The 15400-nt window shown below is 49.7% G+C and overlaps 1 protein-coding gene across 1 annotated transcript; it reads left to right on the top strand.

Moving 5' to 3' along the window:
- The first annotated feature begins 647 nt into the window (after window positions 1–647).
- On the top strand, window positions 648–14929 carry Trim25 (tripartite motif containing 25). The gene is made up of 8 exons (XM_026407332.2): window positions 648–1298; window positions 5472–5567; window positions 8497–8730; window positions 10161–10332; window positions 11841–11906; window positions 13839–13988; window positions 14068–14163; window positions 14318–14929. Exons 1-8 carry the CDS (start codon window positions 705–707, stop codon window positions 14845–14847), a joined length of 1938 nt encoding a protein of 645 aa, XP_026263117.2. The 5' UTR covers window positions 648–704; the 3' UTR covers window positions 14848–14929.
- The last annotated feature ends 471 nt before the right edge of the window (window positions 14930–15400 follow it).

A 15400-nucleotide genomic window follows, 5' to 3' on the forward strand; every position in this document is an offset into this window, starting at 1 on the left:
GAATATTTGTTAGACGTGGGTGTCTCCAAATCCCAAGAGAGCAAAAATGGGGATCTCATTCAGTGGAAGTCTCCGTGTGTGACTATGGCTCCATCAGAGCTCAGATCCTGGGATGAGGAAAGAGGAAGGAAAAATAAATAAATAATAAAATAAATAAATAAAAATAGAAAAGGACTGGGTCATTTAGCAGCTCCTACAATTACTCTTTCTAAAGGCATGCCTGAAAAAGACCAAGCTTGCTCTCGAGGGTGTGGGAGTGGGTGGCGACACCCCAGGTCGCCTGGCACAGGGGGCGACTTGCCCCAAGTGCCAGGTTGAGCGCAAGTTGGGCTGGATCTCACGGTTCACTCACGTCGGTTCATCCAGAGTGGCCACAGGAAAGGACCTGGTGGTCATCGGGACGTCCCCAAGCCCCTAGGGCTAAGCGAAACCCAGCGCCCCGCCTTCACCCCGCCGGAGGCAGGACTTCAAACCTCCGGGACCGCTGCGGAGTCAGCTAGACGGCCACTCCCACAGCTGCCACCTCTGGCTCTCCAGAGGGGACCCCCGCGGGGCCTGCCCTTGCGCCCCACGTGACTTCCTGAAAACCTAGGGCACCGCCTCCCTCCAACTTAGTTTCGTTTCCTCGGCTGCCTGGGGACGGTCTGTCGTGCAGCGGTCCCCTGCCGTGCTAGCGTGTCTCATCCGGTGTCCCCAGGAGCGCCATGGCGGAGCTGTTCCTGCTGGCGGAGGAGCTGTCGTGCTCCATCTGCCTGGAGCTCTTCAAGGAGCCGGTCACCACCCCGTGTGGCCACAACTTTTGCCGATCGTGCCTGGACGAGACGTGGGCCGTCCAGGGCAAGCCGTACCGGTGTCCCCAGTGCCGCGCCGTGTCCCCGTCGCTCCCGGAGTTGCGAAAGAACACGGTGCTATGCGCGGTGGTGGACCAGTACCTACAGGCCGAGCTGGAGCAGGCGCCCGTGGCCGACTGGACGCCACCTTCCCCTCCCGAGGTCCCCAGTCCCGCCACCCAGGTGTTCTGTGACCACTGCCTGAAAGCGGAGGCCGTGAAGACCTGCCTGGTGTGCATGGCCTCCTTCTGTCCGGAGCACTTGCGGCCACACCTCGAGAGTCCTGCCTTCCAAGACCACCAGTTGCAGCTGCCGGTTCGAAACCTGCTGAAACGAAAATGTTCTCGGCACAACCGCCTGCGGGACCTGTTCTGCCCCACACATGGCGAGTGTATCTGCCACGTCTGCCTGGTGGACCACAAGACCTGCTCTCCGGTCTCCCTGAGCCAGGCCAGCACCGATCTGCAGGTAGGGTATGGTCGTGGAGGATGCTCAGAGCAGTCTGGGCCTGCTGGGTTGTGGAGAGGGGCCACTGCGTCTTCTGAGGAGATATCTGGGTTTGCTAGTTCACAGCCATCTGGGTGACAGGCCACCTAGGCAGGTGCGTATCCCCAGTGACGTAGCTGGGAAATTATGTCGCCCTTCCCCTTATCCATTGTGGCCATCCCCCTGTTGCTCCCCCACAGAACAGTTTTACAGAAGGAATAATTGAAGTCACAGGTGTGGTAGCTTGTGCTTATCTGATGGTTTTTAGTAAGGGTTCTGAGTGTCAAAGAGGACCCTGGAGGTTCCCTCACTAAATGCTGGCAACCCCTAGGAGGTGTGTATTATTTGTTCCGTTTCACAGATCAGGCAACTGAGGTCCAGAGAAGTTAACTTAGCAAAGCCAGTGTAGCAAAGTTGCCAGGCCAGCTGGGACCCAGATTGGTTTGATACACCATTTGCAGTTTTTCCCTGGGGACTAGAATTCCAATCTCTATAGAGTTCAGAGTGGGGAACATTCTGGGAGGCTTGAGGTCACATAAGGAAAAGTCTTGTTGGGATGGAGAGTTTTGGTGGTCAGGGAGGGTGAACGGTGTTTCAGGAAGCCCCAAATTAGAGCCACTTGAAGAGCGAGTGCTCTTACACTATGGTGTCCATCCTGCTGTGTGACTTTGAGTGTGGAATTTGTCCCGGGACCTGCGTCCCCGCTGGTAAATGGAGGAGGAACATGGTAGACTCCTAAGGGCCTCTCAGGTCTATGATGTTTTTAGTGGTTTGGGACATCATAGGTTCCCCTTGAGGACTCAAAAGCAGAAGCTGAAGAAGTGTAAACAAACTTTTGTTATATCAAACTAAGCCCTGAAGTGTGGCCTGATTTCATCTCATTCTCCCAGCACTGTCAGGGAGAACAAGGCCTGTCCTGAGCTGTCCAAGAAGGTTTGAGACTGGGCGAACCTAGAAGGTGTGCAGTGCCAGGACTAAGGCCTGGACCTTGCTCCCTCTGACCACAGCCCTGCCCTGGCCTTGCTTGTCACTCTGGGTCCGAATGGGGGCTTCTTTGGGCTTTTTCCCTAGGTCTTAGCAACTGGGCCTCAAGGTATGTCTTTTGAATTGACCTCCCTTCTGGCATCACCAATTCAAGTTATAGATACCTGAGTCTCCACCTGTTCCCGGAAAGAACCTGCCCAGCCCTTGGAGCCAGGAGCCCTGTTTTGCTCCAGAGATGAGCAATTTGGGACAAGTCGCTGCAGATCTGAGCTTTGCTTCCTCATCTGCCAAATGGAATTGATAGCATTCCCGGTCCACCCTCAAGGGGAGCTTGAGGCTCCCCAGCTGGGAAATGATAAAAAGGGAACTGGAAATGCTAGGCTCGGAAAGTTATCGTGAGGGAGGCAGTCCATAAAATGATTTACTGCAGAAAACTCCATACATACTCTTAACATTTCTGTGACTCAGGACTGGGTAGAGGGGAGCATGCTGGGTGGACAGGGAAACCCCTGCATAGCAGGTTGCTCAGCTGGTCTTTCCAAGGTTCATGGGCTTATTGGTGCAGCCTGGTTCTGAAGAGGCACTTTTAGGAGGCAGAAAGCCAGTAGGGGCAGGAGGGCTTCTCAACCTGGCTACAGCAACTGCTCCCTTTCAGCCTTTGGGACCCTGAGTTGGAGTCTGACTCAGCTTTATGTGCCAAACATATATGCTTGGCTTTTTTTTTTTAAATCCCTAAAACAGGATTCTCTGCCATTTCCCACCCCCAAGTGTCTCTTTCTGTCTCTCTGTCTCTCTTTTTTTTGGTTACTGGGAATTGAACCCCAGGGCACTTAACCACTCAGCCACATCCCAAGCTCTTTTTTATATTTTATTTAGAGTCAGTCTCACTAAGTTGCTTAGGACCTCACTAAGTTGCCAAGGCTGACTTTGAACCTTCGATCCTCCTGTCTCGGCCTCCCGGGCCACTGGGATTATAGGCCTGCACCAGTGCGCCAGGCCCAAGTGTCTCTTTTGCTGCTGCTCACCACTGTTTCAGGGCCACTCCCAGCTGGGCATTGTTCCCAGCCTTGGGTGGCTGACTCGTGTGGGGTGGACTCAGGACTCTGCTGCTTCCTGTGCAGAGGAACACAAGTCCTTGACCTCTGCCACAATCCTCAGACCTTCCTTTATTTTGTGTGTGTGGTGCTGAGGATTGAACCCAGGCAAGCACTTTGCTAACTGAGCTGTATCCCCAGTCCCCTGAAGTTCCTGGGCCTCTTCCCTTTGCCCTGAAGTCATGTGGGCCCCTGTGCACAATGAGGGGACTGTCATATGTGTCTGGTGAATGGTGGGTGAATGGGGATCGGGGTGCAGTGCTAAGAGCAGCTTTTGGAGGTGAAACAGTTTCTAGCCCCTGGGTGTTCTGAGGTCTCCTCCAGCTCTATGAGATCAGATGTGCCAGGATTTGGCCTTTGGCCCTAACCCTATCTCAGTTACTGGTAATGTCCAGGTGGAAGAGCAGTGTAACAGAGGTCGAGTCTGAAACATTGATGGTGGCTTGGGCTTTCTGGGTTAAGTTCATGTGGCCTTGGTCTCTGCTTCCAGCCCTTACATGTGACTGTCACTGGGTTGTTCAACTGTAGATTCAAGGTCAGGTTCAGCCCTGAATATCTTTAGTGGAGTGGGAGAAGTGGAAGGAAGGGCAAAGTATGTTGAGCCAGCTTGTTGGAGGAGGGAAATGATTTCTCTTTTTCTAGAAGTTTCCAGCGTGCTCAGTTTCATAACGGGTCTATAACGTTAATATCAGAAACTTAGCTCTGCCAATTACTAGCAATGCCATCTTGCACAGGGCGCCCATTGCTCTGTGTCTCAGTGTCCTTGTCTGTGAAGGTTGGGTGATTCCTACCCAAGCCCCACAGTATTGTTCTTAGCTTTAAATGAGTTAATGTGGGTCAACACTAGAAGAGAACCCGACACACAGTAAACACACCATAACTGCTACCTGCAGTTATGAGGGTGGTGGCAGTGGTGATTTTTTTTTTTTCCTCCCCATTTCTGTGCCCGAACATTTGTCTGAGAGGAATGTAGGAGACTTGGATATTCATTGATGTAGGAGACTTACCGAAATAAATGAGGATGACATTATCTCCTTTCATGTGTAATTGAGTTGTTTCCGGAGGTGGCCAGGAGTCAAGCAATTCCAAACTAGCTTAATTCAACCTCAGGGCCTGAGCGATGGGCAGCTGGGCTGCAGACCCTGTGGGCTGGCTCCTCCATATTCCTAGCCTTGATGGTCCCAGCCTAGAGTGACCAGATGAAGTGTGGCTCTACCTTTGTTCCCCTGCCTCTCTGAAGCTGACGCAGGTTGCCCAGCCTCTTTCTAGAATTGGCAGATGTGTCCAGGGAGGACAACCACAGAGGTCCAGCTTACGACTCCGGGTTCCCTGCCCCAGGTTCATGGTTCGGAAGTCTTCCCCTGCTTTCCAGCATCTTTTAGCATTTTTCTCTCTTCTATGATATTTGTCTGCTTTTCTGGTTGTCTGAATGAATTCATCTGCCATTACTGAAGTGGCTGCCCCAGCTCCATCTGTCTCTGTGTGAGCCTGGCTGCTCGCTGTCTCCTTGCCTCGATTCCATCAGCTGTACAACGACGAGTAGTGAAGAAGTTCAGCATCCTGGATGCTGATCCTTAGTATGTCTTGACTAGGATCCTGGCACTGTGTGGGTCCACCCAGGAGCCCTGTAAGGCTGCAACAGTTGCATCTGTTTCATGGTCAAGGAAACTAAGTGGGAGACAGTTGGACCACTGGGAGTTAGGACTTGAACCTGTTTTTTTTTTTTTTTTTTAAATACTCATTTTAGTTATACATGGACACAATGTCTTTATTTTGTTTATTTATTTTTATGTGATGCTGAAGATCGAACCCAGTGCCTCACATGTGTGAGGCAAGTGCTCTGCCACTGAACCACATCCTCAGCCCTTGAACCTGTTTTATCTGGCTCCAAATATTTACTTCTTTCTTGACTGTACTGTCCCCCTAAAAGGATGAAGGGAGGCAATAAATAGAATTCTTCAAAGAAAGACTTGCGGTGGCAGAAACAGTGGGATAGATTTAGGGGATGGTTCCTGGTGTGGGGGCTGGGAGGGGCTGAAGAGGACCTCTCTCTCACCCTTCCTTGTTTCCTCTGCAGAACACACTGAGGCATAAGCTAACCATCATGTGCAATCATATCAGCGGGGCGACAAGAGCACTGGAAGATGTAAGAGCCAGGCAGCAGAGCTTGAGGGTGAGTAGCAGTTCCCCCCACAAACGACTCCCAGCCTCCTTTGACCTCCAGCAAAGACAGACAGGGCTCTGACCTGGACAGTGCTAGTTGCACGCACAAGAGTCAGAATTAATCAGCAACCTTGCAAAACAAATGAAAAGCTATGTGCCTGAAAAAGATGCCTCACAAGCTGCAACTAAGAACTACCTGTAAGCCCAACCAACATTGCAGGAGTGATTACAAATCAGGTTTAGCGCTAGGGACGTAGCTCAGTGGTAGAGCATTTGCCTAGCATATGTGAAGCCTCTGGGTTCAAGAAAAAATTTTTTTGAACAAGTAAAAAGAAAGATTAGATATTCAAAGACTCTGTCCCCAAGCCTCCTGTTTTATTGCAGCAGCTGTGAGTTCGTTAGATGAGATCTGGTTATAATAACAACTCTATTATGTACTAGCTTTTGTGGCCTGGGGCACCATGGCAGATCTTGGAGCCTTAGTTTTCCATTCTGATCGGTGGAATCACAACTCCTCACAAAAGATCCAGAATTGCACAAAGAGCACTTTGTTAGGGACTTGTGGAGAGAAGTGTGTCTTGGGTAGCAGCAAGACAGGAGGATCCCCAAACTCCAAGGCAGGGGGAATGGGTTTATGTGCTAAAGTAGGCAAAAATGGCCCGAGGCTAACTGGAATGCACCTGTCCTTTTGTAGAAACTATCACCATGCCCGACATCTGTTAAGTAATGAATGGTCTAGGGGGTTGGGGGCTGTAGCTCAGTGGTAGAGCTCTTGCCTAGGGTGTGTGAGCCACTGGGTTCGATCCTCAGCACCACATAAAAATAAATAAAGGTTTAAGAAAAAAAATGAATTTTTTTTTTTTTTTTGGTCATGCTGGGGATTGAACCCAGGGCCTTGTGCATGTGAGACAAGCACTCTACCAACTGAGCTATATCCCAGCCCTTAAAAAAAAAAATCTTTAAAAAAAATACTTAAGAGAAAGAAAAAAATCAATCTAGGCATTAGTGGCCAGCACAACATGCTCGGCTGACTACCTTAATGACTTTGACCCTTAGGGTTTGGGATGTGTGCCAAACTGGCATTTATTATGACCAAGATAACAGAAGTCACGTCAGGCTGGCTGTCTCCACTGGGTCCCCATTACATCTTTGTTATAGCCTAGAAAGGGGGAACAGGAAGATGACAAGTGGGTTTCCTTCTCTTGTCTCCTTTTAAGCAAGAGACACAGTATGGCACATATAACTTCCCTCATGGGAAAGAGCTTGGTTATATTGCAAAGCCTATCTGCTGGAGAGTTCGGGAAATGAAATGTGGGCGGCTTCGTGCCCGCCTGAAACTCCAAGGGTGTTCTCTTCCTAAAGGAAAAGGTGAGCATGAACATTGGAGCGCACTGGTAGTAGTCTGTCCCTCCCTGTGTGTTTGTCACATAGGATGCTGAGCTATTGAAGTTATACAAGATGGTAAGGCTCCTAAAGCAGCATAAACAAATACAATGGAAACCTTCCACATGATTTTAAATAAACATGAGAAACACATGAAATCATTTCATTTTGATTTTTTTTTTTTCCAGCACAGAGAATCAAACCCAGGACATTATATGTGTTAGGCAGGCACTTTGCCACTGACTTACATTCCCAGGATACAATTCATGCCAGGCACAGTGGTGCATACCTGTAATCCCAGCGGCTCTGAGGCTGAGGCAGGAGGATCATGAGTTTGAAGCCAACCTCAGCAATTCAGTGAGACCCTGTCTCTAAATGCAAAAATGAAAAGAACTGGGGGTGAAGCCCAGTGGTTAAGCATTCCTGGATTCAGTCCCTGGCACCATAAATAAACAAACTAATAAATAAAATGTGTTAGTCAGATATTTTGCATTCCTGTTTTGGGTTCTATGCCTTTGACCTCTGATGTGCATTTCAAACTTATAATACACTTCTCAACTTATACTTGTCACATTTCATTTTTTTTTTCCCTGTGATGGGATCTTGTTATGTTGCCCAGGCTGGCCTTGAATTCCTGGGCTCAAGCAGTCCTCCTACCTGAGCCTCCTGAGTTGCTGGGACTATAGGTATACATTGCTACACCCAGCTTGGTTTTTACTGTTTTCAAACAAGGCTGCTTAGGAACATTCTTTTTTTTTTTTTTTTTTTTAATTTTTTAGTTGTAGATGGACACAATATCTTTTTTTATTTGTTTGTTTGTTTTTATGTGGTGCTTCGGCTTGAACCCAGTGCCTCACACCTGTAAGGCAGGCGCTCTACCACTGAACCACAGCCCCAGCCCCTGAACATTTTTTTTTTGTACTGGGGATTAAACCCAGGGGTGTTTAACCACTTAGCCACATCCCTAACCCCCCCCCCCTCTTTTTTTTAGCTGTCAATGGACCGTTTATTTATTTATTTATATGTGGTGCTGAGGATCGAACCCAGTGCCTCACACTTGCTAGGCAAGTGCTCTTACCACGGAGCCACAATTCCAGCCCCCCCCCCTTTTTTTTAAAATATTTTTTAGCTGTCAATGGACCTTTTATTTATTTATTTATTTATTACCCTTTTTAATATTTTATTTAGAGACAGGGTCTTACTAAGTGGCTGAGGCTGGCTCTGAGCTTCTGATCCTCCTGCTTCAGCCTCCCGAACTGCTGAGATGAATAGGTGTGTGCCACCGCACCTGGCTTATGAACATTCTTGTGTGTGCGACTCTGGAGTAGGTGTCCAATGATTTTTCTAGAGTATAAACCTAGGATTAGAGCTGGGTCTGGGTTGCGAGCACTTCATATTGAGTAGGTGTTGCCCAGTGGCGCCCCAAGGCCGTCCTGCCAGTTTGTGCTCCAACAGGGTGCAGGCACGAGGACCTAGGGCCCTCATCCCACTGACACTTGGGACTGCAACCTTAGCCTTTTTGCCTGATGGGAGTCCTCTTGCCTTGGGCCTTTTAGGAGGCTACAAACAGGAAGATGGAGCAGGTGAGACAGGAATACACGGAAATGAAGATTCTCATTGAGGCCTCCGAGGCCAGCGCCACACACAAGCTAAAGGAAGAAGAGAAGAGGGCCGTCAACAAATTTGACTCCATTTACCAGATTCTCCTCAAGAAGAAAAATGAGATCCAAACCCTGAAGGAGGAGATCGAGAGCAGCCTGGAGAAGAGGGACGAGTTCGAGTTTCTTGAGGTGGGTGTGCCGAATCCTCTTTCTGCCAGTTTGTGCTCCCACAGAGTGCAGGCAGGATACCTAGAGCCCCCACCGGGGTGTGGTTACAGATGCACCTGGAGCATTGGAAGCATCCCTGAGACACCTGCTGTGTTCATTTTCTCGTTGAGCCACAACTTATCCCAAACTGAGGCGCTTAGGAGAATTTATATTTACTCTGAGTTTCCCTGGCCCAGGATCTGAGTATGACTTTGTGACTTGTCTGCTTAGGGTCTTTCAAGGTCACAGTCTGGGTGTTGGCTGGACTGTATTGATTTGGAGCTTAGGGTTATCTTCCAGGTTCACCTATTGTTGGCAGAATTTACTTCCTTAGAGTTGTAGGATTTAGGCCCCTATGTTCTTCCTCCCCCCACTCCCTTCCTTCCTTCAATTGAACCCAGGGACACTTTAACCACTGAGCCACATCCCCAGCCCAATTTTGTTTTTTTTTTTTTTTTTTTGTAGTTGTAGATGGACAGAATGCCTTTAATAAAGACAGGGTCTCACTGAGTTGCTTAAGGCCTCATTAAGTTGCTGAGGTTAGCTTTGAACTCAAGATTCTCCTGCCTTAGCCTCCCGAGCCACTGGGATTAGAGGGGTGAGCCACCATGCCCGCACTACTTTAGCGCTGGCTGTCCTCCGAGACCTTCTCTCAACTTTGCAGTTTATTATGTCAAGTCAGCAGGAAAATTTCTCCACCTAGGGAGTCCCCGTTCCTCTTTTAAGGGCTTTTTTAAAAAATATTTATTTTTTAGTTGTAGTTGGACTCAATATCTTTATTTATTTTTATGTGGTGCTGAGGATTGAACCCAGGGCCTCCCGTGTGCTAGGCGAGCGCTCTACCACTGAGCCACAACCCCAGCCCCTTTTAAGGGCTTTTATCTGCAGCTGCCTGGCCTGTATGAGAAAGGCTCGGTCCACATCTATCTGGTCCCCTTGGTACTATAGGACTCAACTTGGTGACTCTCCTTTCCCAGCGAAGCATCCCTGTCCATCATCAGGTCTGGGATTAGGGCTGCTTCTCTAGAGAGGAAAGGTCCTGTGTCTTCTGTGCTTTGACAGCCACAGCTGGCAGAGTGGACGTACCTCAGGAGACCTCTGTCCCAACTGAGTTTGTGCCACCCGGTCACACATAGGTGTGACCATACACACATAGGTGGTGTGGGCAGGCCACTTGTCATGTCTAGACCTCAGTTTCTCCATCTGTAAGAGGAGTGTCCTTTGAGATCTATTCTAGCTCTAGGTCTTAAAGGGGTACTTTAAAGCCTGGTGACCTTGGACCTGAAATTTGAGCAGGCCTGTTGGACTTCAAACTTGCAATCACAGGAAGCTGCTCAAGGAATCGGTGAGGACTGAGCTCAGGTGCCGGCTTCCCTGGAGCTACCTGCCCTTAACCTCTTGGTTTGTTGCAGAAAGCGTCAAAACTGCAAACAGTCTCTACGAAGCCAGTCTACATCCCCAGGGTGGAGCTGGACCATGAGCTGATCAAGGGTGTCTACCAAGGTGCCTTAGAGGTCAAAAACCAGCTAAGGCAGTCCCTGGCACAGTCCCAGGAGAAGAAGCCCGAGGAGCCCATCAGCTCAGGTAACTTCAGCAGCAACCACACAGAGCCCTGAACCGGTGGGTCTCTGCCTCGGAGTGGGAGAGGGGGCATGGTCCAGAGCTTGGGAGCAAGTTTCAGAGGTCCGAAACAGCTGCCTGAGATTAGAGGAGTCTCTGCTTCATCCTGACATCAAGCCATCCTTTTTAAAAGACTTGGGGGCTCTATGATCTGATGGGACTCTTTGAATGGGCTTCTTTTTGTCTGATCTTGAGGCCCATTCAGATGGGTTTTAAATGGGTGCTGGCTGGGTTGTCAGTGTGTTTGGTGGGGAAGTGGCTAGTTTGGGGGTCAAAGAAACTGGAATTCCCCCTTGACACCACTTTTCTTCCCCCATATCCAATCCATAGCCAGATTTCAACTCTTTTTGAACTCAGGGGCACTCAACCACTGAGCCACATCCCCAGCCCTATTTTGTATTTTATTTAGAGACAGGGTCTCACTGAGTTGCTTATGGCCTTGCTTTTGCTGAGGCTGACTTTGAACTCATGATCCTCCTGCCTCAGACTCCCAAGCTGCTGGGATTACAGGCATGTAGCACCGTGCCTGGCCTGTGCCTATTTCTTGTTTGGAGGTGTCTTGCTGTGCCCAAAGCAGAGCCTGGTACATAATAAATCTCTATTGTATAATCAGGGTTAGGCTTGAACTCTAGCTTGGCCAGCTGAACATCCTTACAGAAGAAATATGGAACAGGTGATGGCGAGGCTGCTTCGTGGAGGTTATTTGTTGGGGCCAAAGCTGTTGAAGCCTGGTCTGCAAGAGGAGGGAGGGGAGAGAGGAGAACTAGCAGGCAAGGAACTAATGCTGACAGAGACTTTACTACCTGCTAGGAGCTGTGGTCTCACCACGAGTGAGCCGGAGTCATCCCCACTGCCAAAGCTCAGAGAGGTCTCAGAGGTCGTAGAAATGGGTGATGGTGAACAGCCTTCACCTCCGCTACATTTTAAGCAGAGAAAAAGAGGGAACACACAAAACTGCTCCTTCTATTACCTTTTTATTCTCTCTTGCAAGTAATTGGATGAGGAAGTCAGAAATGGCTAGTTATGCTGGGTGCCATGGTGCACGTCTGTTTCCCAGCAACTGGGGAGGACGAGGCAGGAATATCGCAAGTTCCAGACCAGCTTCGGCAAGGCCCTGTCTCAAAAAATTAAAAAGGGCTCTGTGGCATGTGCCTGTAATCCCAGGGGATCCGGAGGCTGAGGCAGGAGGATCTCAAATTCAAAGCCAACTTCAGCATCTTAGCGAGGCACTGAGCAACAACTCAATGAGGCCCTGTCTCTAGATAAAATATGTTTAAAAAGGGCTGGGATGTGGCCCAGTGTGGTTAAGGGCCCTTGGGTTTAATCCCTATTATCAAGAAAGAAGAAGAGGAGGGAAGGAAAGAAAGACTGGCTGGCTGTATAAATGCTCTCTTCTCCCTCCATGGCAAAGTTGGCTTCTGAGGTTGGGGTGGGAGGAGGAGCCACATACATTCAGTCCTTCTCTGGCACAGATGACTCTGGAGACCATGGCACCCAGTCTACAAACAAGCCCTCGAACCCTGGGAAAAAGTCCTCACGTAAGTAGCCCCACCTTGTTCCTGGCGTCTGCATGGCTGTGACTGGCTGGTGCTTTGGCTGACACAGGGGTCATCACTCCTTCCAGATGGCCGTAGCTCATTCCACACCACCACAGGGCCTGGGGCCTCTGTTGGATACAAGTTTGGCTACAGACCCAGAGGAAGGGCAGTGCAGAGCTGCACTGCTGCAGGAGTGCTCTTAGCCCAGGAAGGAGGGCTTGTCCACCTGCATTGGATATTTGGGCTGTCTGGAATGGAAGGTTACCAAAGCTAGGGTTTGTTTAAAAACATTGGCTATACCCAAGTCCGGGCCTCTGGGCAGAGCCCTAGAGGAGATGAGATGGACCGTGTCCTGAGGAGCAGAGGAGGCCCTACCTCTCTCAGTCTTTGCTCTGTAATATGCTTCAGTTGTTTTATCATTTCTTGCCCCTTTTCAATATTGCCCCTCTCCTTCTCCTCCACTGAGCCAATTTGGAAAAATGACAGAATGACCCTCTAGAAAATTTTCAGAGCCATGGAAGTTAAACTCAGGAATGAATTGAAGTTCTTCTATGTTGAAAGCGGCTCAGAATAAACTGGCTGATGTGAGGGAGTAGGTAGGGAGAGAGCAGACCTGTCACCAAGTGTAAAAACACCTGAGAGAGGTGACTATCAGGAAGGAGCCTGTGCCTTGGGCTGCGTCCCAAGGTGCTGGTCTTTTGGGAGTGGGTTGGGGAGGGGTAGAGGTGAGGAAATGGGGCTCCTGAGAGAGACTGAAGTGTGTGGGGAAGGGGGCATGGAGCCATGTGGGGCCCAGGGGATCTGGCGGGGGTGGGGTGGGGGGGGTGGAAGCCATCCGGAGAAGCTCAGCCTGTCTGTATGTAAAGTATCCCTGGCAGTATTTTCCAGTGATGGGCAAGGTGACAGAGGGATGGATCCTTCTAGAAGCCCACTTGAATGTGCTCTGGAATCACTTGGGGTGGCACACCACAGATGGCTGGGTCTCACCCCTGCCCTTTCTTGCGGGTCTGGGGTGGGGCCCAAGATTTTGCTGGCGTTTTTTACAGGATACTAGGTGACCCAGGTACTGCTGGTTTGGGAACCACACATGGAGAATCAGGGTTTCAGTCCACTCATTTCCTATAGGCATACACTACAAACATTTTTTTTTTTTTAGGTGTAGATGGACACAATCTTTATTTATTTTTATGCAGTGGTGAGTGAGGATCAAACCCAGCCCCTCACATGTGCTGGGCAAGTGCTCTACCACTGAGCTACAACCCCAGCCCAAATATTTTTAAAAGACTGTTGTGATATTTGATAAGTTTTTATTTTGGACTGACTTCTTGTTTCTTTGTTATTTTAAGCTGTAGATAGACACAATACCTTTATTTTTATGTGGTGCCTCATGCATGCCGGGCAAGTGCTCTACTGCTGAGCTACAACTCCAGCCCCTTAATTTTTGTTTTGTTTTTGCAATACTGGGGGGTTGAACCTAGTGGCACTCTTGTCACCAAACTATACCCCCAGCCCTTATTTATTTATTTATTTATTTATTTATTTATTTGTTTGTTTTGGTACTGAGGATTAAACCCAGGGGCACTTTACCACTGAACCACATCCCCAGCCCTTTTTTATGTTTTATTTACAGACAGGGTCTCACTTAAGTTGCTTAGGGGCTCACTAAGTTGATGAGACTGGCCTTGGAACTTGCCATCCCCCTGTTTCAGCCTCCTGAGAGTATAGACTATATTATTTAAAGACAGGGTCTTGCTAAGTTGCTGAGGCTGGCTTTGAACTCATGATCGTCCTTCCTCAGCTCCTGAACCACCGTATTTACAGGTGTGCACCACGACACCCAGATCTTTAAAAAAATTAAAACATCCCAGTTTTATTTGAAGTGTTATGGCATTGTGCTTTAAGATAGATCAATTGTGAAATTGTCTTTTTCAGAAGAAAAGAAAACCAAGAAACACAGTAAGTTGGGTTCACCCCTCACTGCTCGACCTGACACTAGCGCTACTGCTGCCTCTGCCTCGTCCAGCCAGCCTTTCAGCTTCGGAGCCCCTGGACAGTCGGTGGAAATGAAATCATCCCCGGATGGTGCGTCATCATGACCAAGGGCCAGTGGGGTGTCCGCTCTGAATTTGCCCTGAAAACTGCTCTCTGTTTCCTCTCCCAGATGCAGCCAAAACCACCACCTTGCCAAGTGCCGTGACCATCAAGACCAAGGTGCTGGAAAACTTCTTAGCCAAGACCAGATCTGAGCTCTTAGAGTGTGAGTAGCTTGGTGGTGGGAACGGAAGAGCCGGTGAGGGGGTGGGTGGGTGGTGGGGATCCAACAATCTAATAGGTAGTATCAGGGGAAGATCTAGGAGTGAGAGCTTGAGGGGACCCCTCGTAATTCCCAGCTTGGGGTGGTGTCTTCCCAGATTTTGTTAAGGTCATCTTGGACTACAACACCGCCCACTACAAAGTGGCTCTGACCGACAACTACACCACTGCCTCCGTGGCCGACGTGCCCCAAAAGTACCGGCCGCACCCCCAGCGGTTCACGTACTGCTCTCAGGTGCTGGGTCTGCACTGCTACAAGAAAGGGATCCACTACTGGGAGGTGGAGCTGCAGAAGAACAACTTCTGTGGGGTGGGCATCTGCTATGGCACCATGGACCGTCAGGGTCCCGAGAGCCGTCTGGGCCGCAACAAAACCTCCTGGTGCGTGGAGTGGTTCAACAACAAGATCTCCGCCTGGCACAACAACACGGGGAAGACGCTGCCCCCCACCAAGGCCACGCGGGTGGGTGTGCTCCTCAACTGTGACCACGGTTTTGTCATTTTCTTTGCTGTCTCTGACAAGTTCCACATGATGTATAAATACGTCGTGGACTTCACCGAAGCTCTGTACCCGGCCTTCTGGGTGTTCTCGGCGGGTGCCACGCTCTCCATTTGCTCCCCAAAGTAGGCAGGCCCTTGGGCTGGCTGCCCGAGGAGCACCCAGGTGGGACTCCTTGGAGAACTTCCCCGAGTTCCCCGGGAGGATGGGGAGGGAGCGGGTGGGAGGGTGGGAGATGGGATGGGAGGAAGGAGGTAGCCAGGGGAAGAGGGTGGGGTGATTGTGTTGTGGACAGGAAGCTTTTCCTTCTACTTCCTGGTGCCCATCTGGGCAGGGCCACCTCCTTCGGACTGTTTCAGGACATCTCCAGGCTGCTGGGGCACCTGGGCAGAGTTTTGGGAAGTCAAGTCATTCGTGCCCCAATTGCTCTTGCGGAAGACATATATATACTACTCATGGCAGTTTCCTTCTTAGGCCAGGGGCTGACTCTTGCTCTCTGGGGTAGCCTTCTGTCTTCTAGAGTCATTGAATTTCGATATATATATATATATATATTTCTCTTTTCAGTGCTAGGGATTAAACCCAGAGCCTCGCACATGCTAAGCCCAGGTTCTGTCACTGAGCCACACACCCAGGCTGAATTTCAACATTATGTTTTCTCGGCTCTCTGCATGTTGGGCTC

This window comes from Urocitellus parryii, chromosome 7, assembly GCF_045843805.1.
Source record: "Urocitellus parryii isolate mUroPar1 chromosome 7, mUroPar1.hap1, whole genome shotgun sequence".
Classification (NCBI taxonomy): Eukaryota; Metazoa; Chordata; class Mammalia; order Rodentia; family Sciuridae; genus Urocitellus; species Urocitellus parryii.